Source organism: Balaenoptera musculus, chromosome 10 (assembly GCF_009873245.2).
Source record: "Balaenoptera musculus isolate JJ_BM4_2016_0621 chromosome 10, mBalMus1.pri.v3, whole genome shotgun sequence".
NCBI lineage: Eukaryota > Metazoa > Chordata > Mammalia > Artiodactyla > Balaenopteridae > Balaenoptera > Balaenoptera musculus.
In genome coordinates this window covers 79,366,011-79,393,899 of record NC_045794.1, presented here as the reverse complement: position 1 = coordinate 79,393,899, position 27,889 = coordinate 79,366,011, and the positions used below count along the sequence as shown (strand labels likewise).

The 27,889-nt window shown below is 38.1% G+C and overlaps 1 protein-coding gene across 2 annotated transcripts; it reads left to right on the top strand.

Moving 5' to 3' along the window:
* On the top strand, positions 1 to 27,889 carry LTA4H (leukotriene A4 hydrolase). 2 transcript variants are annotated; one of them, XM_036865184.1, is made up of 19 exons: positions 1 to 320; positions 4,692 to 4,822; positions 6,262 to 6,382; positions 8,691 to 8,759; positions 10,822 to 10,926; positions 12,591 to 12,643; positions 15,067 to 15,139; positions 15,411 to 15,551; positions 16,411 to 16,434; positions 16,932 to 17,002; positions 17,464 to 17,575; positions 18,130 to 18,274; positions 19,238 to 19,341; positions 19,779 to 19,849; positions 21,847 to 21,901; positions 23,613 to 23,708; positions 26,073 to 26,155; positions 26,810 to 26,914; positions 27,599 to 27,889. In XM_036865184.1, exons 1-19 carry the CDS (start codon positions 162 to 164, stop codon positions 27,714 to 27,716), a joined length of 1,836 nt encoding a protein of 611 aa, XP_036721079.1. In that variant the 5' UTR covers positions 1 to 161; the 3' UTR covers positions 27,717 to 27,889. The 2 variants fall into 2 exon arrangements, with proteins under 2 accessions (XP_036721079.1, XP_036721080.1); XM_036865185.1 differs by lacking the exon at positions 26,073 to 26,155 and having other exon boundaries at positions 76 to 320; positions 27,599 to 27,878.

The window sequence follows — 27,889 nt, the reverse complement described above, 5'->3', positions numbered from 1 at the left end:
CACTTCCTCCGACTTTAAGGAACTTCCTTTCCCGGCGGGCGCCGCGAACTCCTCCTCCTCTGCTTTACCTCCCTCCCGCCTTCTCTTGCTCTCAGTCGAGTAGTCAGTCTGGCAGCTGAGTGTTGGGGTGCTGATCGCGTGCAGCGGGACCCCGCACAGCCATGCCCGAGGTAGTGGATGCGTGCTCCTTGGCCTCCCCGGTGTCCGTCTGCCGGACCAAGCACCTGCACCTGCGCTGCAGCGTCGACTTTACTCGCCGGGTACTGACCGGGACCGCCGCACTCACCGTCCAGTCCCAGGAGGACAATCTGCGCAGCCTGGTACGGTGGGACAGTCTCCCAGTGCCCGCCTCTCGTCTCTCACCCCGCTTCGGCCCCTTCCCGGTCCCACACCCCCGCCTGCTTTGCGCATCCCTCGGTGCTCCTCCGCAGCCCGCAACCCGTGTTCTGCACCTCCTCTTCAGCCCACACTCATTTCTCAGCGTCCCCTTCAGCCCCCACGCACCCCATATCGATCCCTCCCAACCCAACTTGAGTCTCTGCAGTCCTTCCTCACCCACTACGTATACCTGCCTTCTCCTCCACCCCTTCCCCCAAAGCCTCCTTCCCAGTCCCTGGACACATCCCAGGGCCCATTCCACGCCTCGCTTCTCACCCAGCGCTCAAGTTTCATTTTAGCACGAATCCCTCTTCCGCCGCTAATCCTAGTTCCCAGCGCTAATGCCCCCTGCGGTCTCCCCCTATCCTCGGCCTGCAGCCCAGAACTCCCTCCTCAGGCCCCAGAATTCTTTCAGTCCCCAGTGCACCTTCCTCAGTCCACAGTCTCAGCTAAGTCTCAGGCCCTGTATCCTGCCGATTCTCAGTCCCACCTTTCCCTCCCAGGCCCCTTTATTTCAACCCGCAGGTCTGCCGGATACGACCGATCACCGTCTCCCTGCCAGTTCTCAACCCCCCTAGAGAATTCCCAGCCCTGCTTTGATCCTTGCAGTCTCTACTTTCTAACTCCAGATGCAGCTCTCTCCGGGTTCATGGTCCTTCCTACCTTTGATTCTTATCACTCTTCTCTTCTAATAATTTAAGCTCTTCAAGCTTTCTAAGGATGTCTCAATACAATTTGTTAATAGTTGGTCCCCAGAAGCAAATCATATTGCGCTTTTTAGAAAATGACTTCTACAAGCTCTCTAGCCACTTGAATGACGAAAAACTTGTTTAGATTTGTGGAATGTTATTAAATTATTTTATCTGTACAACATAACCTGTTTTCAGTGTTCTTACTCAAATTGTCTGATAGTATTTGGATTGTACCTTTCACCTGAAGAATTTCATAGATAAGCATTTTAGAAATAAGAGGAACAAGAAAAGGCCAGCCACAATGTATTTGCATAGAGTAGTGTGGCAATAGCTACCAAAGCCCAGCAATAAGCAATCAGATAATGTATTTTGTAGACTTGATGGAGGGAAATGAATAGGGTCAGTTAATTGGGCATAATAAGTTTAGATAAGAGTTGGTTGTTTTCATGATTTTTTCCTGCTTGAGTAATAGGCCTGTATTTTGAGTTCATTAATATGAACTAATATAGCATGTAACTTTCTTACTTTGTGATTTAGCAATTTGCTAGACTAATTATGATTTGAAAAATAGGTCGACTCCTCTATGTATTGATTTGCAGTCACCCCAAGCACTATAAGGAAAATAAATAATTAAAGCATTATAAGCAAGATGATAACTATTTCCCTATAGGTTGTACTTTGGTCTGCTTCAAGTGCCAGGCTATCGTTTATTGCAGACAGCTTTGCCCAGGCAGGATCGGCTGAACTTAAGTCCTGTTTCAATGCAATCTCTCTTTTTATTAAAAGAAAGTGAATTTTGATAGTTTATCACTGCTTAATATGACCTTGCACTCTCACTTATTTATGAAAATAAAACGTTTACCTCTGTTCCATGAGTAAGCAAGAGTCAGGGTGCTTAAATTTTGAAAAGAATGTCCCTTCAATGTCCCAGTCTAAAAACCTGCCTGTTTTTGCATTCCCCAAATCTCAAGAGAAGATTTTTAAATGACTAATTCTAAATTGTCAACTATCCAGTTTCCTTTGTTTTTCTTTCTTATTACTATTTTTGATCAATTGCTTAATAACATTTATCAGTGAAATTTGAAGGGAAATTTCTTAAGTAATTTGGGAGTGATGGCTGAGGTCAGGACTTGAGATACACAGGTTAAACATTGCATTTTCTATTTTCTCTTGGTCCAGGACTTGTTTCATGCATTACTTGGCACCTGCTGTTTCTCCGGCACTGTGTTAAACCCTGGGAATGCAAGCCTAAGTAACTTTTTCTTTTTAAGAACCCTCAGTCTAATGGAGAAATAAATCACTATAATGTGGTACAGTAAGTGCTACTGGAGAGGGTCGGGCCAACTGCTATAACAAACACAGAAGATACGAAAATGCTTTCACAAAAAAATAGGTATAGTAGTCTTCTGATTCAGAACAGATTTGAAAAGTTTAGGAAATACAGAAAATAGAATGTGTTCCACTGGGAAATGACCCAAATAATTCACCCTTATGGTTATGAGTAGTATAAACGTAAGTAGTTTATATACATAAGATACTCCAATCAAGTTTTTACAACAAATCAGATACTCAGAAATAGGTGCCAGAATATAACAAAGGAGTAACTTATTCTTAAGCTATAAAATCTAATGTTTCTGAATATGCAAATGCAGGAAGATATATCAGTCTAATTCAGAGTAAGGGCAACAGTTGAGGGACCCTAAAAAAAGAGAGTACCCCAAAAGAAATAATTGCCCATTGGGAGGGAAACAGGTGATACTCATAACAAATTTGGCTGCTCTTAAAAAAAGAAAAAGAAAGGGAAAGAATAATACAACCAGGATGGAAATCTCTTCCCAACCAAAAATTGTTGACTCTAGAGAGGTAAGAATAAAATTGTTAAAATTTCCTGAGTTTATCACCGTAGTTAACTGATACAAAAGAAAGGTGACTGGAAAGTGGCTGTTTCTTGGCAGTCTAACTCCTCATGCTATTCCAGGCCAGATTTCAAGGGAAAGATGCCAGAGGTAGGAAGGTTAGTGAGCAGTTCTAGTTCAGGGCCTGACCTAGGGTGGTGGTAGAAGAAAAGAAAAAGTATGAGGACAGTGTAAAAGAAAAACTTGTTAACTGGCTATGGGAGATTGGGAAGTGGGATCAGTTGTGGATTAGTTGAATGTTTCAAACCTCAGGTAAGTTGAGGAGTTTCATCAACGAAATAGAGAAATCAGCAGAGAGAGCAAACTTAGGGGACACAGTGGTGGCTTTGTTTTTAGAATTTTTAGAAGCCTATTGAATATGAGATGACATTTCCCATGGAAATGTCAAGCAGGCAGATAGAGATATCTGCTGAAGTCCTGGGCAGGGGGTGAAGCTATGAAATAGACGGGTAGTCATCTGCACAGAGGTTCTAGGTGAAGATGTGGGCATGAGCGAGAACTAGGGAATGAAGAATACGGTAAGAAAACCAAAAGGCCAAGGCTAGCACATAGGGACATATCCATATTTAGGAGTTAGAAAGGAGGGGGAGGAAAAAACCATTAGACAAGGAGGAGAACCATTGATGTGTAAAGTCAAAGCAGCCAAGGAGAGGGCTTCAAACAGATGCTGCGGTCCATTAGGGCTATGAGCGGCAGAGGTCAAGGTTACTGAACAGAAAAGACCTGTTGTTCAGGAGGACTGCCCTTTCTGTGGCAGAGGAGCTAGAAGCCAGATTGAAGAGGGGGAAGGGAGGAGAGATTGATGAGGAATTGGAAATAACAGCCATAGATTGCCCTTGAAGATTAAGAAAGGAAGGAGAAAAATAGAATAATTATCAGAGTGGACAGAAGGATTGAGTGAAGTTTTAAAAATAATATGGAAGGCTGGTTTAGGTTGATTGGAAACAGTCTTGTGGCGTAGAAAGATTGAAGATTCTAGAAAAGTAGTTGAGAGATAATGAAAGGGTATGGTTTCTAGGGCTCAGATAGAGGATTATTGGGATGGAAAATCCTCAGACACTTGCTGACCCTCCCTTCCTGCCCAGAACAGTTGTCTTTAATCGGCCATAGCAAGTAGATATGCTCTCCCACTCCTCTATAGGGTCATTTGGTTAGAGTTGCCATACCAGGTTGGGCTTTTTCTAGATACACAACAGCAGTGAGGTACAGTCTACTTATTTGCCTAACAGGTGCCAAGGTTTGTTTTAATTTGGGGATATATGAAAGTAGTACAGAACAGTAGGACTATATGAATTCTAGGTAGAAATATATGGTAAGATATATTGAGGAGTCATGATGAAAGAAACAAGTTATAGATGGATTTTTTCCTAGTAGAGAAGTTAAGTTTTAGGAGACAGAAGCAAAGGCATTTTAATTTAGATCTGACTTTTACTTAAAGCTGGAAATTTGTGTGACTGTCCCAGAATTACCTAACAATATATATGCAAATCTTAGAGCCCCCCAAAAATTTCAGAAAGTTTAAAGTCCCATGAATTGGGACCTATGCTAACTTTCAACTCCGTTAATTCCTGTCTTTCACTATCTTACTCTCCCTAAGCAACTAGTTCTACTCTGTAGTCATTGTAGTTAGCCTATATGCTATATTAGTTTTCTCTGGTGCCTAAAACTATATTCTTATCATATAAAAATATTAATTTAATTCTAGATTCTGGATACAAAGGACCTTACAATAGAAAAAGTGGTCATCAATGGACAAGAGGTCAAATACGCTCTTGGAGAAAGACAAAGTTACAAAGGATCACCAGTGGAAATCTCTCTTCCTATTGCTCTGTGCAAGTACGAATGTTCTCATCTTTCTCTTTTATAGCTAAATAAGGGGGATATATATTTTTATGTAATTTAGATATTTTTTTCATTTCCTATTTTTAGTTTGTGTGTGTGTAGTAACTGATACACTACTCCTACCAATCTGCTGTTCCGATTGAAGCTTATAGTGAAAATTACATGTTCTTAAGATATTAAAGAAGTTCATTGTATAAGGTACTCCAGAATAGGACTTTTGATAACTGTTAACTTCTTTACTCATCATTTTAGTAATACCTAGAGTGATGGTGGGAGCATGCCACCTTAAGGAGGCGTTTCAGGATCACCTGGGAAGCTTTACAAGCTGCACATTTTTCACCTTCTCCCCAGAGGCCAGCCGCTTTTATTAATGGAATAACAACAGTGGCAAACATAGAACCATTTCTATGTACTTAAAAAGTGCTGGAGATGTGTTCTTTCATCTAATCCTTATAGTAACCCTTTGTGGTATGATCTGCATTTTATAGACGAGGAAAGGGAACCTCAGAGAGAGAAGGTAACTTATTTAAGAAAGCGGTAGCCAGAACTGTCATATTGGGAGTATATCCCACTCCTAGATATACTGGGGAGGGAAAAAAGGGTGGAAAACCGTTGGCCTAGAACAAGGTCAATCTACCCCACCTTTCAGCGGTCAGTGTTTTCATGCCTTCTCTTCCCATTTAAGAAAAAGAAAGAAACTCTCACACATAATTTGTGAGATCTATCATTAACCATATTGTACAGATGAAGCACCTACCACATAGGGAGGTCGAATAATTTGTCCAAATTCACAGCACCAGTTAGTGGTAGGTTCAAGCACAGGCACAGCCGCTGGTCTCCAGGGCTCTTGCTGTTTCCTCGTTAACAGTACTGCTCAATCTGTCTGGGGTGAAGGACCAGTTTTTGTTAGTTCCACTCCGCCACAGGCTGATACTTTTGTGAAATGCAGTAAAAATGAATTCCTAGGAAGAAGAGATTAAATACAAACACATATATTTTATTATAGGTTCAACAGACATAAGAATTTATTCTCAAGTTCTTGACTTAACTTGTCCAGTAACAGTTTGCAGACTAGCACTGCCCTATGTTATGCTCTGGCACCCACCACGGTGGTAGGTGAAGTTCCAAAATTATTTCTTCTACCTTCCCACCACTATAAAAGATTACATGATATCACAGAAAAAAAGTTGGGGTATTCAACTAATATTAGTTCCTGTTACATCTTCATAAGCAGTTACCATGTAGAGAAAAGAACCCACAGGCTGGCATTCAGGTAGGAACATGTGAGGCAAACATTCCTAAAACTTACTCTCAATCAGTGATGAGACCTTGTAAAATATTATTTATATTATTTGTGTTATTTATGTATTATGAATTCAAATTTTAGTTAGATTGAATTGTACTCTACTAATGTATTTGTTCCTTTCATACAGAAATCAAGAAATTGTTATAGAAATTTCTTTTGAGACATCTCCAAAATCTTCTGCTCTTCAGTGGCTCACTCCTGAACAAACTTCTGGGAAGGAACACCCCTATCTCTTTAGTCAGTGCCAGGTAAAAGGACTTGGAATGATTTATTATCCCCAGCTCATGCAGCTGAATGAAGCAAAGTGGACAGTGGTCTTATGGATACATGGGTCTTACCTAAGATAGTACTTTATTTTATCTTATATTATTAAAACTACATATATTTTCATTTATACCTGTCCTTATTGACACATTCATATATTACTTTTAAAAAGAAACTTCCTTCAAATTTGAAAACATGTCTACCTAGATTGGACTATCTAGGTCATATTTATATTCACATCCTCAGCACCTAGCATAGAACTTGGCATAGAGTGGGAACTCAATAAATGGTCATAAAATGAAAGGAAAACACTGTTAAACAAAGTAGGTACCGGTTATGAAAATTGCTAACAATAAAGAAGGGGAAAGGGAAAGATCAGATTTCCCATTCCTCTCCAGACACCATTGCCCAGAGGTAACCATTGAGTTGGCGTGTTGCCTTTCCAGATTTTTTCTTATACATTTACAAGTGTACATATTATGTAAATATATTGAATGTACCTTTAAAATGATATGGTTTAGACTACATCTGTTTTCTGTGTAACAACTAAGAATAAAGAACCACATAATTAGAGACAATCTGTCACAAGGATAATAAGTATCAAACTTTCTTCTGAAAAAAAAAGACTAATTCTTTTAGTAATCAAATAGTTTACAATTAAAGGAACTCGCTGCATTAAACATTGACTATATTTCCAAGCACTGTGTAAGGTACTTCACGTATTTAATCCTCTTAATATTCCTCTGTGATAGATACTATGGTAGGCTCACATTTGAAAACAAGTCTATCAAAAAGAAAGCAATGTTGACACCTGTATAGACGTGTTTACTTTCTATTGCCAATTGAAATTTTTTTTTTTTCTAAGAAACCCATAGTTCACTAATCTGGAAGAGATATCATGTCCTAGGCAAGAATGTACCAATTATGTACTCTCTGTCTCTTATCTGATTTTCATCAGTAATTCGTATGGAATGTCCGTTGGCAAGAAATGCAAGATTTGTGAGTCAGGAGAATGTGAATTTTGAACATACTATTGCATTTCTTGTTGGACACAGTTTTTGAAATAGAGGAAAGAGATTTCAGTTAAATTAAGAAATTATTATAGTTGATAGGAAGCAGGTACACATGATTTTGTTTGATGAGTTTGCTTACGGCCATTCTCTATGCATATTTTTCTGGGTTTGGTCTTATCCAGTGAAATACATATAAACCCCACCCCTGGCATTGCTGAGCCACATAACCAGGGACTTCAAGGAACCCTAAAGGCATGGTCTTGGAACCTTATTTTGGGAGAGAGAACCAGGTGGTTCTTCTAGTTCTACTTAATCCATCTAGAGGTCATTTGGGATTTCCTATCTATGGAGAATCTATTAGATTTGAAGTGAAAAGGGCTGGAGTTTGGAGGATAGAAGGAAGTTTGCAGAGGCATGAAGTCGGCCTGGGATTTATAACAACTTCAGAGAGAGATGTTAGTTCAGGGTTCCTTTAAGCTCAGTAGACCATCTCAGTGAGGCTGGGGTTCCTTTGCTCACCAGCAATAGATGCAGACTTATCTGTAAACAGGCCAGGGTATAAAATCATAGGTACTCTGGTCATTCTTCTTAATGGAACTGATCTTTATGACAGATTGATACGGAAGCAAAGAAACACTCTACGTATTATGTGAATGAATATGTCTAGATGGTATTGAAAGAGACTTTTCTTTCTCCTTCCTTGTCTTCCTAGTGTTTACTTTCAAAGTTTGCTGTAAGATCAAAAGGTCAAGACTCTAACAACGTTTCCCAATCAGTGTTCCTTAGAACACTGGCGCCCCATTAGATGTTAATAATTAACCAGAGGAAAATGGGTTTCGTGTTGAAATAAGTATGAGAATTCAAACAGCTTTCTTTATTATCGGTCTTTTCAGAGCCTTCAGGAGGCTAATGTTCCGAGTGACTCTCCCAGGCATGCAGTATGCCATGGTTCTCAAATTTACTTCACCAAAGAGCCCTTTTTTGTCAGGGTTCCTAACAGCTTCTCACTGGGCACTACTATTACTCAGGAATCACTGCTTAACATTGCTTCATGCGTCAGCTGAAATGTGAAGGTTGACCATTACCTTAAAAGGGAAAACCAGATTTTTTTAATCCACAGATCTACTTTTGCTACGTTAAAAGAGCTGAAGAAATGTGAGACACTTTTATCTTTAAAAAGAATGTGTCTAAGAACAATGCTGCAATTGTAATGATTTCTTAATGACTTGATTTATGAGACAGGGAAATAGCCGTTTCTTTTTTTTCCTCCCTCTCCCAGGCAATCCATTGTAGAGCGATTCTTCCTTGCCAGGACACTCCTTCTGTGAAATTAACCTACAGTGCAGAGGTAAACATCACTGAAATTATTCACTGAATTAAATGATCCATACAATTATTTTAATAGGGATTACATTAAATCTGTGGATTTCTTTGGGTAGTACGGACATTTTAACAATATGAATTCTTCCAATCCATGAACACGGGATATCTTTCCAAAATGATCCGTATAAGTAAATGTGGTATAAATGATAAGCAGAGATAAGAATTGAATTTGTATAGCTAGAAATACTTTACTTAATTAAATTCTACCTGAAATATGTTAGAAAAAGGCTATGGATCCCATTTTGAATCTCTGTTTTAAAGGCAGTTTCAAACATAAGTATAAAAAAAAGGGGTATCAGAGACTTCGCTGGCGGTCCAATGGTTAGGACTCCACAGCTGGGGGTGCAGGTTTGATCCCTGGTCGGGGAACTGAGATCCCACATGCTGCATGGCACAGCCAAAAAATGAAATGAAATAAATCATTCTGATTTTAAAAGGAATTCAGAATTCTGGACCTAAAAACAAGAATTTGGGAGCAACTCTTTTTAACTTAAAAAAATTGACATTTGTAGGATTAAAGTTTCTATAAATGCACTTTACAGCCATGTAAAAATATCTATCTAGGTATCCTAATGGGCATATATTGCAGACTTATCTGTATACATTTCCAACTTATTCTTGTTGTAGGTACTGCTAATCCTTTTAGGAAAAAGTAGACTATAATTAATAAATAAATACTATCCCAGAGGCTAGACTTACTTAGACCAGGCAAATAGAATTGAGGATCAACCTGTATTTATGGGGCCTTCTTGATTCCCACATCGTTCCACAACCAAACCACCCCTAGCATAGTGCTGCAGAAAACTTTACTTGGAGGCCAAGAATCCCTGGACTCCGGTGCTTTGTGACCACCTAGAGGGGTGGGATAGGGAGGGTGGGAGGGAGACGCAAGAGGGAGGGGATATGGGGATATATGTATACGTATAGCTGATTCACTTTGTTCTAAAGCAGAAACTAACACACCATTGTAAAGCAATTATACGCCAATAAAGATGTTAAAAAAAATTTAAAAGAAAAGAATCCCTGGACTCTTCTCCACCACTTAATAACTGCATGACCTTGGGCAAGTCTTATGACCGCACAACCTCAGTTGTGTCATCTGTATAACCTATCACTGCCTAAATGAAGGGAGGAAGCAGAACCAAGGTATTTCCTGAATAGTTTTTAGCTCTAGGATCTGTGGTCGTTGCAGTACTGATTCTGGAGGTCCTGATTCTGTGCCTGCCTCAGTAATAGCTTTGAGGACTGGGCCATGCAGGAGGAACATGAAAGCCTAGCATTGTTGGAATGGATGTTTGCTAGATCATTAATACTCAGGTGATGGTCCTTTATTCTGGCATTCATTAGAGGTAAGACTTGCAGAATCATGGAGATAGGGTACACACTTAAGTGACCATACAGTTTGCCCCGTAAGGATCTTTTCCATACAAACTTCCAGAGAAAATTATTTCACATTTCTCAGCAATAAGTTTAAAAGTTTCTCACACTCATGACCCTTAAAAAGTAGAATTTGTAACTCCAAGTTTATGTGTTAAATATTAAATTTTTCAGAATTGTATTCTCTGATCTAAAGTGAGTATAACATCCTTTTGAATCTCTTCTGAGGGTGTGGAGGGGAGCAGGGCTGGTGGCTGCCATTGCCAGGCATGGTGCTGAACTCTTCATTTATATTATTTATTCCTTGCAACAATCCTATGAAGTTATTACCCTCATTTGATGGGGGAAACTGAGGCTCAGGGAAGTTATATGCCCAAGTGCATGAAGTTAGTAAGTGGCGGAGCTGGGATTTTAACCTAGTTTCTACCAAATGCTCTTAATATGGATGGATGAATGGACAGGTAGATATGTCACCATCATTTTTAAAGAAGCCAGTTTTACATATTGCTAATTCTATTTATAAAAGTGATACAGAGGAATGTACTGGGTTCATAGTCTATTGTATCAATAGTCAAAAAGCGGGGGGAAAGGTTATTTTACATAGAACTTTTCATTTATATCTTTATTTATATCTTTTCCTTCTCAATTAGGTGTCTGTCCCTAAAGAACTGGTTGCACTTATGAGTGCCATTCGTGATGGAGAAGCACCTGACCCAGAAGACACGAGCAGGAAGATATACAGATTCAGCCAAAAAGTAAGATCTTAGGGTCTAGATTTTGTGTTTTAGTTGGTGGTGAACTACAAATAGCTTTTACCCATCCAGAGAGCAAAATGGCTTTTGAAATATTTCAGAATTTAGAAAGCAGCTCCTGCTCCTGCTTTTTGTTTTCTGCATTTCTTTTTCTTTTGCGCTTTTAAAATACTTGGTTCTGCTCGCAGCGTTGTACTGAAGCAGGAGGGTGCTGGAGAGGCATGGCAGGGGGCATGCCTGATCCCATTTCCCTACATCCCAGTCAGTAGCAGGTTTCCTGTTTCTAAGTTACACTTTGACCTGCCCTGGTACCAGAGCTCGGGCGTGTGGTGGTGTAGTGTTTACAGATGGAAGAACTGTCTTAGACCAAAAACCACTCTGTTACAGTCCTTTTAAGTAAAAATTCCTAAGTAGTTGGTAGTTTGACTTGTATCTTTGACCTTTAATGAATTGTGTGTGTGTGTGTGTTTACTGATGCTTTTTATTTTTTTTTATATTTTTATTGGAGTGTAATTGCTTTACAATGTTGTGTTACTTTCTACTGTACAACAAAGTGAATCAGCTGTCTGTATACATATATCCCCATATCACCTCTCTCTTGAGCGTCCCTCGCACCCTCCCTATTCCACCTGTCTAGGTGTTCACAAAGCACCGAGCTGATCTCCCTGTGCTATGCAGCTGCCTCCCACTAGCTATCTATTTTACGTTTGGTAGTGTATATATGTCCATGCCACTCTCTCACTATGTCCCAGCTTACCCTTCCCTCTCCCCATGTCCTCCAGTCCATTCTCTAGTAGGTCTGCGTCTTTATTCCCATCTTGCCCCTAGGTTCTTCAGGACCACTTTTTTTTTTTTCAGATTCCATTTATATGTGTTAGCATACGGTATTTGTTTTTCTCTTTCTGACTTACTTCACTCTGTATGACAGACTCTAGGTCCATCCACCTCACTACAAATAGCTTAATTTTGTTCCTTTCTATGGCTGAGTAATATTCCATTGTATATATGTGCCACATCTTCTTTATCCATTCATCTGTCGATGGACATCTAGGTTGCTTCCATGTCCTGGCTATTGTAAATAGAGCTGCAGTGAACATTGGGGTGCATGACTCTTCTTGAATTATGGTTTTCTTTCGTCCTCCTTAGCAGAACAGGAACCTAAGCCACAGTGGACAATTTTGCCCCTACCCCAGCTTCTAGGATTCCAAAACCTTCAGCATTCTCTCGTTGCTAGATTATTTTGTATGTCTCTCAAATATACAAGGAGTGGTTTTAAAAAGGAATTTAAAACAAAGTTTTTTAATTCAAGAGAAAATGACAAAAAACTTAAAAGCATAGTTGCCTTTTCATACGTTAATTTTTGTGAAATGCTTAAAATGTACCTCGTAATACTATGTGCAATCATGTTTTTCACATTTCAGAATCTTCCCTTGCTAATGGGATAAAAGGGAAATAGACGTATTGAAATGTTTTTATAGCGCAGTTTTGAACTATTTGACCCCCTCAAAAATGAGAACCATTTGAGAAGTACAAAAGGAAAGTAATCCACACTAATGTTTGGAGATTTGAAAGGAAATTTACTTACTTCTGAATATGAATTGTCTTATTCTGTAACATTTTTAAACACTAATTCGAGCATTTGGTGTGTGGTTTTTTGCCCCCTTTAGGTTCCGATCCCCTGCTACTTGATTGCTTTGGTTGTTGGAGCTTTAGAAAGCAGGTGAGCCTTTGAACACATTTTGAAGTTTATGAAAAGATTAAACCTTAGGTGTCTTGAACCTCTGTCAGGATTAATTGGTAGATCATTTTTGTATTTCTCAAGAAATCAAGCCAACAGCTCTAGAAACATTCAAATCTAATCATGAAATGTAAGTAACAAATTAATTTTAAATTAAAAAAATCTTTACCCCTCACCCCTTAGACTTTCCAAGTATTACAGAATGAGCATGGTCTTACCTTTATAGATCTGGAATCTAAGTTTGAACAAGTCACTTCTCATAACCTCCATTTCCTCATCCTCGAAATTATAATATCCCCTTTCCTACTTCATTGGGTGGTTATGTGCAACAAATGAGATAAATTATTTTAAAGCACTAGGAAGCCTATAAATATTACAGAAATATAAGATATTTTGTTAAAATTTTACCAGCAGCTAGAGTGCCCTTCTTTCTTAATTTCTTGTTTGTTCTTATTTCTAAACAACTGAAAATTAAGAATGGCTATAGTAATCACATTCTTTAAATTGCCAGGGATGTGGACACAGTGGACAAATCAGGCAAATATAGATTCCGGTTCCAGCTGTAGCAGTTAACTATCTACATCCTTGGGCAACTCACCTCTCTGAGTTTAACCTTCTTCGCCTAAAAACTAGAAATAATCATGTTTACTTCAAGGGATTTTTGTGAGGATTAACAGACCTAACATATGTAAAGGTCCTGGCCTATAGGAGGCACTCACTAAATGATAGTTGTAATAATTGTCACAGCAGCTGACAGTTATCAGGTCTCATTAGGTACCAACTCCAAGGCATTATGCCCTTGAATCCTCGCAACTCTGTGGAATGGATACAATTACTCTTTCTCATTTTACCAATAAAGAAACTGATGTTCGGTGAGTTTAAATAACTGGCTCAGAGTCACAGAGCTAGGAAATGTCAGAGCCGGGACCCATCCTAGACCATCTGACTTTAGAGCCCATGCGGCATAGAACTCTGCTGTCTGGAGTGGCAGCCACTAACCACATGAGGCTTGAGATGTGCTGGAAGTGTAAAATAAACACTGGATTTCTAAAGACTTCATATGAAAAAAAAGAATGCAAAATATTTCATTAATAATCTTTTATGCTGATTACATGTCAAAATGATACTATTTTGGATATATTGGTTTAAACAAAATATATTATTAAAATTAATTTCATCTGCTTCACTTTGCCTTTTTTAAAAAATGTGGCTACTGGACAATTTAAAATTACGCACGTGGCTCACATTTGTGGCTCTCATTCATTTATATTGGCTAGCACTGGTTACCATTGCTTCTCACTGTGGTCTACAAACCAATAGCTTTGGCATCACCTGGGAGCTGGTTAGAAATGAAAGTCCTTGGGTCCTACCCCAGACCTACCGAATCAAAATTTGTATTTGAACAACCTCCCCAGATAGTTTGTATGCACATTGAAGTTTGAGAGGCCCTGCCCTAGAATCCACTGCCTCTCTGGGCCAGGATATCAAGGCAAAGACTTATTGTTTGGGGTTTGGCATTGCATAACAGTTTTAAGATGAAATTTACATGAAAAAAATATTTTTGAGTTCTAGTCCTATATAAGTGATATATAGTTCTATTTGTTTCTTCTTTTTTAATTGTGGTTAAAAAAAAAAACCCACAAAATTTACTGTCTCAACCAGTTTTAAATGTATAGTTCAGTAGTCACTAGTGTTAAGTATATTCATGTTGTTATGAAACAGATCTCCAGAACTTTTTCATCTTGGAAAACTGAAACTCTGTAAACTCTGTACCCTTTAAACAACAACTCCCATTTCCACCTCCCTCCAGTACCTGGTAACCATTGTTCTATTTTCTGTTTCTCTGAGTTTGACTACTTTATATACCTCGTAAGTGGAATCGTAGAGTACTTGTTCTTCTGTAACTGCCTTATTTCACTTAGCATAATGTCCTTAAGTTTCTTCCATGTTACAGCATGTGACAGGATTTCCGTCTCTCTCTGTTTGTTTCTTCTTATTTAAAAGTGTTCAACCTTTAAGTGCATAACAGAGTTTACATCCGCCCCCTTCTGGAATAATCTCTTAACTGAGCCGTGACTGGGGTTTCTATAGTTGTAAGATTGAGGGAAGAAACTAGATCCCTAAAGGTCTTACCAGAGCCAGTAAGCTAACCTTTGGGGGCGCTTCACGTCAAGTTTTCACGTGGCCCAGACTGCACCCCCTTATAGACATGCAGACTTATTGCCGCATTCACAATAGGAGGTTTGTACCTCAGAGAAGCCGTTTCGCCTCACCTCCTCCCCATAAGCACGTGGTACATCACACTGCTTCTGTAAGGATTTGTGTACAACAGTTTAAATCGTTCCTAGAACCAGGTGAGTAATTTGCTTTGAATTTCATTTTCATTAAGCTTTTCCATTTTGCAGGCAGATTGGCCCAAGGACATTGGTATGGTCTGAGAAAGAGCAGGTGGAAAAGTCTGCTTACGAATTTTCTGAGGTTCGTCATAAAGTTAACCCTTTTTAATAACTGTGGTAGATGGTAGATTTAAGATTTTGAGTATGAAATGCGGTGCTTTTAAGTAATGTGGTAAAAGAATCAAATAGTATATCTTATTTTAGGTGTTTGCAGTTGATGCATTTTTGGGTATCATTTTCATTTAAAATAAGCACCATTAACTCATAGCCTTCACAGAAAGCAATGTACACTTTTAAGAAATTTATTATGGCAATGATTAAGACATACAAATATATATACATTAATTTTCCAGACTGAATCTATGCTTAAAATTGCAGAAGATCTGGGAGGCCCGTATATTTGGGGGCAGTATGACCTATTGGTCCTGCCGCCATCCTTCCCGTATGGCGGCATGGAACATCCTTGCCTCACTTTTGTAACTCCTACTCTGCTGGTAAGTGTAAATTTTTCTTCATTTGAAGTTGACTTTTCCTCAAACATAAACCTAGGTATGAAGAACCTTAGACTCCTAATAATAAAAAGACTTTTTTAAATAATAAAAGGCTTTTATTTATGTAACCCTTGTTTCTTATTTGACTGCTTATTGTGATTATTATCATCACCTCAACTTTCTAAAGAAAATAATTTGGCCACTTGGGAGAAAAGAATATAGTGTTCAAGGTGCTTTGGGATGCTGGGGGAGGGAGGGCTGTGTAACAACAGTCTATTGATGAATTGTGTGTCCAAAGAAACTATACCAGTTACACTTGGCATATAGGTACTGGTTAAAAAACAAAACAAAACTCAGTTTACCATAACTAGGAAAGAATTAGCCCACAGTATATAGCTATATTTTATATGCCTTTGTTCGCTACTTTAAATCCTTCCTAGAACCAAGTGAGTAATGGATTAGCAACTAAATAAGTAAAACACGCTATAGGACACTACAGACTTTTCTTAAATATACTGCAGGTAATAAGGAGAGAATGAAGGTACCTAAGAGTGAATAAGAGTGGATATAAAAAAATAGAAGAGGAGAAATGTTTCCTGCAAGTTAATTAGAGACAGGTATACTGGTTCCTGTGGTATTGAAAAAATTCCCAAGATTAGGGAGAGAAAGAATAATGCTATGTTTTAATCCTGCATTTTAAAAAATTTCTTCAGTACATGTTGCTTTTGAACTCTTTGGAGTGCCACAGCAGAAATACAGTGGACCATAAATGCTGGAATACTGTGTCTTGACATAGGCAGTCTTTTAGATATAGTCTCTAATTTGATTTCTGAAATACTAAGGTAATTTTCTTCTTTTTTAGGCAGGTGACAAGTCACTCTCCAATGTAAGTGAAAATTTATTATCATGGTCTTATCCTCAAGAAGTATTAAGTCAAGTGATTTTAAAATATCCATTGTGTCATTATATCGAAGACATGATTATAAGAGATAACTTGGGGATTCTAGTTGCAAGACATTACTACATAATCAGTAGGATTTAACAGATTTAAGAACATTTTATGGTTTGATCTCTTCATATGTTTATGAAATATTTTTTAATAGAGTGATGTATCCATTTATTATTTTCTAAATAATATTTTGTTTCTAATTTTGTAAACTATACTATACTTTTTTTATCTTTGGCTAAATTGTGATTTTTTTTTTTTTTTTTTGCTGAACTGAATAATTCCTTGAATATCTCAGCTAATGTTAAAAAAAACTTGAACAATGTGGAAAAAAATAAATTGAACAATGTGGAATTGGAAGAACTAGAATGCATAATGAGTTATTTTAGGTTAAGATAATCAATTTCACCATTAATCACTTCCACTATTTCCTTTAGGTTATTGCACATGAAATATCTCATAGTTGGACAGGAAATCTAGTGACCAACAAAACTTGGGATCACTTCTGGTAAGATTTATTATTATTATTTCTTTATGGGTTCTTGTTATTGATTTCTTTCCCTGCCTTCCACCACCTTGAATTGTTTTGTGTGTATACCTTTGTTATCATCTCTTTGGTAGACAGGGATTTTTAAAAAATTCTGTAATACTTATCACAATGTCAGGTAGAATAGAGGTTTTCAGTTGATGCTGTTTAGTTCCTGGTATGGTCACATTTTAATACATGGACACATAAAACCAGAGCCCTGGCTTCATTTCCCCTGCTTCCATCTGCTGGGCTGGGCTTCCCATTGTTCTGAACTGAATGCAAGGAAGCCACGCAGAGCAGTCTGCTTAGACTTGAGTATTCATAGTCAAGTCTTTACAATTGCTTTGCTCTGTAGAAACACCAAAAAGAAAATATCTTGTTGATTGCAGTGCCTTTTTCTCTCAGCTGTGTCAGTGTTTTTATTTTTCAATTATTTTCAGGTTAAATGAAGGACACACTGTATACTTGGAACGCCACATTTGTGGACGGTTGTTTGGTGAAAAGTTCAGACATTTTCATGCTCTGGGAGGATGGGGAGAACTCCAGAATTCGGTAAATGAGTCATACTTTTAAAAGCATTCATCCCAAGTTGTGTAGGTGTTCAAAAATTCAGATTGTAAAGCAGCTTTACTAAGTAGCAGTAAGAAAGTCATTTTTACCAGTGTGGGAAATCAAGCAGATGCTGGTGTGACGTTCTGTTGTTACCTGTTAGTCGTTATCCTGTGTAAGGTCATGTTCATGACCAGTAGGACCTCACTGGGGCTTTGCAATAATATAGTTGGCTACTCTGTTTGAATTTTATTTGGTGTATTTATGTCATTTTTAAATGCTCTCTCCTGAGAGCTGAATTTGCTAACCAGGCATTAAAACATTTTTCTAGTCTTTTATTGAGCAAGAAATATCACGGAACCTTACGCTAGTAGGCATTCCGTTAATAGACTTCCAGAAATGTGTACTAACATATCCTACAGTTTCCAGTCTCTAGTTTAAGTTCTAAATTCCCCTAAAGTTATGCCACTGAGTGTAGTAACACTTCTTACTAGCTTGTGTACATGGTGGTAACCAGACTTCATATTTGAACATTCCTCTAATTTTGCATCTCACAGATAAAGACTTTTGGAGAGACACATCCTTTCACCAAACTTGTGGTTGATCTGACGAACGTAGACCCTGACGTGGCTTATTCTTCAGTTCCCTATGAGAAGGGCTTTGCTTTACTCTTTTACCTTGAACAGCTTCTTGGAGGACCAGGCAAGCAGTTGGCATTTTCTGATTTTTTTGCTTTGAGGGTAATAGAAAGAATTTTTAACTGTTGCTTTTGCTCCATTTTATCCTTCCATTTTTTATGTAGCTGCTAAAGAAATCTGTATCGTTTTCTAATGTTACCTCTCTACTTAAAACCTTGACTAACCTCTGCGTTCTAAATTATGCTGCTTGACTTAAAAAAAGCTCATCAGTATTTTAAAAATTAGGAAACTAGTATGTGCTCATTGAAAAAAATGTTGTGTGGTACAGAAATTTGTAAGAGTCATAAGTGAGGGTCCTTCAGTTTGGTGTGTATGGCTCCAGATCTTTTTCAAAGTGTAAGTGAACAGACATATATAGATATATATACACATAGTTACTTTAATTACAGAAAATGGATCATACTATATGTTTCTTCAACATTTATTTTTTAATTCAACAATATTTTACATACATCCTTCCATGTCAGAACTTACAAATCTATCTTGTGCTTTTTAATGCCATCATAGTATTTCATTATATTTGTGTGCTGAGTTTATGTAACCTTCCCCATTGGTGGGCATTTAAAAGTACTCTCCTTAGTCAATGGACTTTGAATGCCCTCCCTCATCTGGATCCATTCTGTCTGTCGAATCTTATTTTCCTCTTTTCAAGTTATACAAAGATCGTTGGTTTTGGAACCTGTGTTGTGTATTCCTTTTTTGTGTCTTGTGTCATCCCCTTACCTCTAATTAGGATTTCTCTTCTGCCTTCCAACAAATTACATATGTTCTTCAAGGTACAACTTAAGTCCTACCTCTGTTTTTGAACATTCTTTTACTCTTAAAGTCCTCATTGGTTTCCCTATTTTCTGAATGTTCTCTGTTCTCCGTGGTTTGGTACAATGCAAGGCACCCAAAAATGTGTTAACTAATTACCTTTCTATTAACTGACTTCTTTTTTCTTTTCTTCTTTTTTAAAAACTCTTAGAGGTTTTCCTAGGATTCTTAAAGGCTTATGTTGAGAAATTTTCCTACAAGAGCATAACCACTGATGACTGGAAAGATTTCCTGTATTCCCACTTTAAAGATAAGGTTGGATTTTAAAACCTTTCTTATTGTGCGTGCTCAATATATCTTCATTTAATGGCTATTTGTTAGGTTGATTTGAATTACTTAATAGTAGTGTTAGTTTAGAATTTAAGATTCAATCTTTCATTCAGTGTTTTCCTGTTTAAAATGTGATCTCAACAGTATGAACTAATGTGTAGAATTTTCCTTTTTCAGAGCAATCTACAGTGGTATGTTTCAGAAATTTGTGCGTGTACTTAATTTTCCTATTTTAATTATTTAAAAGAACATTACTGATTAACATAAATTTATTTTAGAAAAGAGACTTAGAAATTATCTTGACATGTCAGTGTAGACAAAATTATAGATTTGAGGTCCTAAAAGTCAGTTTTAAATTTTTTTTTTTTTTTTCAAGAGAAAAGATTGTTCAGTAGCAAACTGGGTGTTCCTTCTGTTCTCAGGTTGATACTCTAAATCAAGTTGATTGGAACGCCTGGCTGTACTCTCCTGGACTGCCCCCTGTGAAGCCCAAGTCAGTACTTACCTACTAATGCTTTTCCTTCTCCTTCTCCTAAATCCTAGAGCTCCTCAAAATATCTGAAAGGGTTTTATGCCTTCCTTAAGCTATGACTAGTTTGTGATGAGAGTTGAGTTCTTAGGAGTTAGAACCTTAACCCTGAGGTCAAAAAAGTCATTTCGATGATATTATAAATATAAATTAGTTCAGTTCATTGCAGGTAATTATCGAGTGCCTCCTTTCTGCACAAGGATGGTGAGAGATACAGAAAAGAAAAAGATATTGCCCTTTCCTTGAAAACGTTTGCAGTAAGAAAAATAACATAGAAGCATCATGTTCCTCATTACAGCAGTGTCGTAAGTTACCACCCTCACTTCCAGAGGAGGCACATGAGGCTTAGCTAGGGTAACATGTCTTGCTGAATGCTGCACAGCAAGTCATGAGAGTTGAGATTCAAATCCTCATCGTCGTAAACGCTCCATTACACTGTCTTTTAAACTAAACACCTTCCTCAAATCAGGGACCTGAACCCTGGTCTTCCAAGAATCGTATTAGGAGGTGCTAACTACCCCATGTTGCATCCAGGAACTTGCTGTTCCCTCCACCCTGAGTACTCTTTACCCACTTAATTCCAATCACAACTCAAGAGCCACTTCCTCACGAAAGCATTCCTTGACCTCTCTAACTAGGTCAAGTCTCCCGTTACGGGTTTCTCGGTGCTGTGTGTCGCCTCTTCACAGCTCCACAGTCGTAATCTTAGATTTGTGTGAGTGAGTATTAAGTCTTTCTCCTTCACTACGTTGAAGCACCATGAGAACAGGGCTCATACCTGATTCACTCATTACTTTTCTTAGGACCTTGCCCTAAGTAAGGGTTGCTTCCCCTCCCTGGGCTAATCCTTATTTAATTTTTTTCATTACAATGAGATGGAAGTTTCAGGCACCAAGAAACAGACCAGCCAAAGGTCTTTTTTTTACTCTCCTGGTGTTCCTTATGAAATCGGTGCTAAGTCATGTTCTAATTGAAGGTGATGAACTGCCTGCACAGTCAAGGACCTCTGGTCCCACTTGGTCTTGAGGGCAAACAAAGGGCTTGCCTACTGTCCACAGCCTACTTCATGAAGATAAACTGGAAGCTGATTCAAAGAAGGTCACTGCTTTGACCCCTTTATTATCTCCCCCAGGGCACAAACTCTCTGAAAGCAAGTTCAGTGGTCACTTCTAATCAAAACTTACCTCATTTAGGCCCTGCGGGGCAGGTACCCCTCTGTTCTCTAACAGATACATTTCACAGCAAGTAAGCATGACTTATGGACAAAGAGGGATGTTTTACAAGAATTTTGCACACATTACGTGGTCTCTTCCATTGCTGCAAAATGTATGATTTGTCTTCCAAGTTGAGAACACATAAACCTTAGCATAACTTGCTTTGCTTAATGGTCAGAGTTTGTGAATTCTGCTTTCTTCTGAAAAGAGAGGATCAAAATCACATGATTTCGGAGTCTCCCAAGGGTGTCACTGTTATTTCCCCATTGTCTAGAACAGTGCCTATCACATAGCAGTTGCTCGCAGATCTGTTGGATGTTTAGATGGTTGGAACGACAGAAAGGAAAAACCACGAGAGCAAGGACTTTGTGGTGTTTACCATGTTGTCCTGAGTGCCTGGAACTGTTCCTGCCATCCGGGAAACAATACGCTCAACTCAGCCCCAGCCCCTTCAGCATACACTGCAGAAGCATGTGACGGTCTCTGCTGAGATGTTTGGCATTCTCTCCAAAGAATAATCCAGGGTTTCATTAATTTGGTATCCAGTTGGATTTCTGTGTTCTTAGAGGATACCAGTAATCTTTAAGTCAGGTAGAAGATTTCCTATTTCCATCACTCTGGAGTTGTTTATCTTTATTTTCAAAGAACTTTGAAATTTAAGTATGTTCTGTAACTTCAAAATGGCATTGATGCAAAAGCATGTGCCTTTTTATAAAATGTAATCTCTAATATTCTGAATCTTTGCAGTTATGATATGACTCTGACAAATGCTTGTATTGCCTTAAGTCAAAGATGGATTACTGTGAGTAGTAATGTATGATTTTTGACTCCTTTTTGAATTGTACAAATGTGTCTCTACTCAATGAAGTGGGGGAGTGGTGCTTTACTTATGAACTCATGTATTTGGAGTTACTATTCCTAAGTCAAGTTTATCCAAAATGATATTATACCAGCCCTTAATGTGTAAAGTTAAGTTTGAGGGGGAAAACAAATGGATGTTGATGGTATTAGTTCTGATTTTTCTTGCTCTTAAAAGGGAAAGGGGTGGGGGAATATAGGCCTCTTAGAGAAGAGTAAGTGATTTTTAGGAAAGATGAATGGGCTCTTAGAAGAATAGATAGGGAGGTATGATAGTTTGCACCAAAGTTTGTCTGGATGTGGAGAATAAGAGAGAGGAGTAGAAAGCTCCAGGTATTGGGAGACCCATTAAGGGTCAGAGGAAGGAAGAGAAACCAAATCAGGAGTAAGGCAAATCAGGAAAATGGAACAAGAAACCATGGCAAAAGATACCCTAATTTTAAATAAAATATAAACATCTTTTTGGAGATTCTCATAACATCATAACAAAGTTAGAGCATTACTGACTTTTTAGATCTAAGTTCAAGATTTTTTTGTAAGCAAATATAAAATCTAACAACTTCTTATCAGAGCAGTAGGCTGGTTGTACACATATGTACCTCCTCTGTCAATGCTTTGCCCTCCCCATCTCATCCTTCTCTCCTCCCATCTTGCCCTGCCATGTAACCATGACCATGAATTTTGGTTTATCATTCCCCTGCTCTTTGTTTTTACCACTAATAAATATATCCTCAATAGGTAGTTTAAATTTGCATGTTTTTGAGCAGAGAATGAGATCTGTAAGTTCTAATATTTAGGTGAGGTTCTAAAGAGGGAGGAAGTTCTGATATTAAGGGTGTTTTGAAGGGGGAGGAAGATGTAAAATAATGATTCTTTACAAGGATGTATATGCATACATTAAATTTTCTGGAAGGATATACATATTAATATAGGTTCCTGAGGAGTGGGACTTGGAGACAGGGAGCAAAAGCAAAGGAATTTTTCATTTGGTCCTATTTGATTTTTTTTTAACCTTTGCATATATTTCTTTTAAAGTTAAAAGAAACCCTAGTTTAAAACTATTTTAAAAGATTTTTAAAATACTTATTTTGATAAGCTTTTTTTAATGTTCCTCAATCATTTCCTCAAAGATAACTCGCAATGAATCCTAAATTGAAAAGTACAGACCCTCTTTTTTTTTTCCTTAAATGATCTCCAAGATTAAGTGGGGAAAATAGAATGTGTGAAGATGAAGGGAAAGATCTGTTCGTGGCCTTACGAGTTCATTAGTTTGATATTTAAAAGAATATGCAATTTGATTATTTACCCAAATTTTTGAATTGGCCTATAAATAGTTGACATGCTTTTTGTAGCATTTCTTTGCTTTGGAAATCTATATATAGTGAATTGTACAGATGTTGTCAAAAGTTTCCTACACTGTTACTATTAATAGTCTAATTTTTCTTAAGTAATATAGATTTATGAGTCATATCAGCTCTTTAAGTTATAGTGATGCCATCTCAGAATGATTAAAATAGCTAATGTTCAAATTTATTTTTTATAGTCTTATGCATCCTTGTATTTCTCTTTCTTAACTTTTACTTTTATGTCAGATAAACCAATACATATTATTGAATCGTTCATGAATGGCAGTAATCAGGCAACATTTATTTCAGGGCAAAGAAGATGATTTAAATTCATTCAGCTCAGCAGACCTAAAAGACTTCTCTTCTCATCAGGTGAATGAATTTTTAGCACAGATGCTCCAGAAAGTAAGTACTAGCTCAAAATATTAGAAATTAAAATGGGCATAAAGGCACAGCACTTATGGTTGAACCCCACTTGGAAAAAATATCCATGTGGAAACTAACAGAAAAAATGGTTTGGTAAAATCCATTCATTTACTTAAAAACATTTATTGAATGCCTGCTATGTTTAGTATTGTGCTGAATATAAAAATACATAAGAAAGAAATATGCCGGGTCCTCAAAAAGTTTATAATCTAGTAGGAAAGGTCACAAGTGCAAAATTTAGCAATAAAAGGAGGGATTTTAGGTGTCATTTGAGAAAAAAGCGAAGAAGGACTCCCTTCCAACTGGGGTAATCAGGAAGGATTTTGGAGGAGTGGGGCTTGATTTGAGAAGAGCAGAGTCAGCAGGGAGATAGAAATTCAAGTTGGAAGAAGCAGCAAGTGACAGAGCGTGACAGGAGGAGGAAGTCGTGGCCCTGGGAAAGAGGTTAATGAAGAGAACGCTAGAAAGACTGTTGGGATCTGATGTGCTGTGTCTTGAATGCCAAGCTAAGAATGTAGATTTGATTCCAGGCAGTCGCAGAGGATTTAACATTTTTAACAAGAGAGTCATCTGATGAAATGATGGATCATGACGACTATTCCGCTGGTGTTGGGGAGGCTGGATTGACATGAGGAACGCTGGGGGTGAAGTTAGTTGGGAGACTCACGGGAGTCCAGGACAGGCAGGAGGGAGCTGGCGGGAAGGGATAGAACAGGACAGTGAGAGGGAGAACACATAGCACGGAGCATGGGGTTTGGGGACTGACCGGATTGGGGGTTAACGGGAAGGAGTCCAAGCAGATTTGAAGGTTTCAAAGCCGGGTAACTAAAAGAATATGCGAAGCTGCGAGGAGATGGGAGAGGGAGATAGTGATGGGGTCTTTACTATTACATGACAGGGAGCTCTTAGGTCTAAAGACCTTGAGAGGGATGGAAGAAGACTTTGAACAGAATTTCCTATGGAACTGATGCAAAATGAGGAACGGGGGGGCTTCCCTGGTGGCGCAGTGGTTGAGAGTCTGCCTGCCAATGCAGGGGACACGGGTTCAAGCCCTGGTCTGGGAAGATCCCACATGCCGCGGAGCAACTAGGCCCGTGAGCCACAACTACTGAGCCTGCGCGTCTGGAGCCTGTGCTCCGCAACAAGAGAGGCCGCGATAGTGAGAGGCCCGCGCACCGCGATGAAGAGTGACCCCCGCTTGCCACAACTAGAGAAAGCCCTCGCACAGAAACGAAGACCCAACACAGCCTTAAATAAATAAGTAAATAAAGGAGTTCCTTTAAAAAAAAAAAAATGAGGAAGAGAAATTTAAAGCAACGGGAGTCTTAGCGAACCCATTAGTGCATGAAGCCATCACGGCGGTTTCACACATTTCTGTAGCCCCGCCTGCCGTGTGGCCTGGAACCACGAAGAGAGAAAGCATGATGGGCTGACTGGCGAGCAGGCACAGCACACATTGGGAAAGTAACGAGGTGACCTAGGAGGTGACCTTAACCAGCTGGCCCAGCCGGCTGGACTTGGAGATTGGTTGAAACGAAACAATCTGGGAAGGGAGTGAGAGCCGAGTGTGGGTGAGCGTTCTGGAAGACGCGGTAGCGGCTGGAGCGGGAGGTTTCCATCTACCTCCTGATTCCTCCGCCTGCATCCCGCGGGCACCTCCGGCGCTCCGCCTGGCCAAACTGAGCGCTGCTTTCTCTCCTTCACCCAAGCTTGTTCTCCCTTTAGCGCCGGTTAACCTGGGCACGGGAGTTTATGAGCCCCCTGAAACAGTACATACAACTTTGTGTTTATATGGTAAATGTATCCCACCCCCCCTCAGGAAAGGGTCCGTATTAGTCATCAGATTCTGAAAAGGGTCTGTAATATAAAAGTTTAAAAACTGCTATTTTGTAGGGGTATAGATCATTCAAAAGGGATTTCGGAGGAAACATACAAAGATAAAGCTGGGGGAATCACTGAGGAAAAAAATTAACTGTGATTGAATCTGGAGAACAGAATAAATTTAAGATATTTAAGGTATAAGGAAGAACTTGAAAGACTCTGGAGAGGTTCGGAAAGTTAGTATTTACATATACCAGAAAGTCTGAAGAGAGTACTTCTCATTTACCTCTCCATGTACCTAGCAAATTAAATTATCCCTTGGCTCCTAGTAGAATATCCTTATTCAGAATAAATTTGCACAAAATTTATTTTAGTGTGCATTTATTTCTTTCATTTTTATCTAACTTATTTCTATTTTATAAAATATTGAGGATTTTAATCTGGCTAAGAATTTCTCTCCAGCTCCTTTCTTCCAAGGAATCCTGTTGAAATGATACATTATACTTCTTTATTTTGCTCTAGGCACCTCTTCCATTGGGGCACATAAAGCGAATGCAAGAGGTGTACAACTTCAATGCCATTAACAATTCTGAAATACGATTCAGGTACATCATTTTAACTTGTCTCTGTGGAAGAAAGTGGGAAACTAGTTTAAAAAGCGGAGAAAGGGAAAGCAGCATATGAGACATACATGAGTCTTGAAAAATCCTTTTCAAATTTACTGCATCTACATACATAATTATAATGGTCTTTAAGGAATAGCTGCAATATCTGTAAGATGATAGTACTAATTTTTTTGTTAGAATTTATTCTAAGCTTCTCTTGACTTTAAAAAAAATTAGAATTAAGGATTCATTGGTAAATAGGCATTCTTCCTATTGGACTCTGAAATGGGAATAGTTAGAAATCTTTGATTCTGTTCATCTTTCTTAATTCAAATTTGTAGCGTGAGCTTAAATCAAAGTTTAATTCCTTCCGAAATTGCATATGTAAGGTCTATGAGCACCTACATAATCCAAACCTTTTAAAACATATGATCTTTTTCAAGAACAAACTCTTCTTCTTTCTCTTCTCCAATTACTGAATGGTATGTATAAGGATTTGAGATTCTCAGAATAAAGACATAATATAAAGTGGTGTACAGTGTAACTATAATGGGATTATTCATCATTACAAAAGTAATTTTCAGATATACCTGTCATATCCTGCTTCTTCCTCCTCATTTCCTACCCTATACCCCCTAAAAATCCTCCTTTTAGATGGTTACGACTCTGCATTCAATCGAAATGGGAGGAAGCAATTCCTTTGGCTCTAAAAATGGCGACTGAACAAGGAAGAATGAAGTTTACACGACCCTTATTCAAGTAAGAACCAAGTCTCACTATGCTTTGACTTTATATAAGGAATGGGGAAGAAAAATCTTAAACAGATGTTTTTAATGTTGCTAAAATACTTTGTAAAATGCAGTCTAAAAATAATATTTTTAAATCTGTTAAGGATTATAGATATAATTTTGGAATAGGAATTAACACTTCTAAATATTTAAAATTTGAGATGATTTCATTAGTTTTTTAGAAGGATTATATATGGATTACCTATTATGGGCCAAATAGGGTTAGACCCTGGTGAAAAGGAAATAAATCAAAGATAATCTTATATACACAAAAAGATCTTTAAAAGCAAGTAGAAGATAATTGATGAGTAGGGAAGGACAAGAAAAAAGTGTCTGAAGTTAAATGCGAGAAGGATCAAACAGGTAAAGCCAAACCTTTTTGATTCAAATGTTGCAATAAGGTAGAATAGGTTGCTTGACATATAATAAAGGAATGCTTGGTAAAAGTGAAAGAAGTTGTATCTTGGCCACAAGATACAATTTAAGAATATCTCGGTGAAGTTGTTTTGACTGTGAATTTGGCAGGAATTCTGAAAAAAATATAACCAACACATAAATATCTATTATTAATCTGTTTGCTTTGCAAGTATAATAAAATTTGCCGAAATAAGTCATTATCCATCTTTCTTTTTTTCTTTTTTTTTTTTAAATGCAGGGACCTTGCTGCCTTTGACAAATCCCACGATCAAGCCATCCGTACCTACCAAGAGCACAAGGCGTGTATGCACCCTGTGACTGCCATGCTTGTGGGGAAAGATTTAAAAGTGGATTAAGGACCTGTCCATTGCTGATTTCAGACATTTCTCTTTTTAAAATTGAATTCATAAAGAAATACAAAATTTCAGCTCACATTGTAACTAAAAATGTCTTTTTAGTTTGGGCTTTTTATTGTTTGGTCAGTGATTTTTTTTTTTTCATAAATAAAGCTGATCTATCTCCCCTCCCA

What these genes read in the sequence shown, in the direction of transcription:
- LTA4H (XM_036865184.1), top strand. Translation starts at nt 162, where the DNA reads ATGCCCGAGGTAGTGGATGCGTGCTCCTTGGCCTCCCCGGTGTCCGTC. An exon ending in AGGACAATCTGCGCAGCCTG is followed by an intron (nt 321 to 4,691) that starts GTACGGTGGGAC and finishes ATTTAATTCTAG; the next exon opens with ATTCTGGATACAAAGGACCT. An exon ending in CTTCCTATTGCTCTGTGCAA is followed by an intron (nt 4,823 to 6,261) that starts GTACGAATGTTC and finishes CCTTTCATACAG; the next exon opens with AAATCAAGAAATTGTTATAG.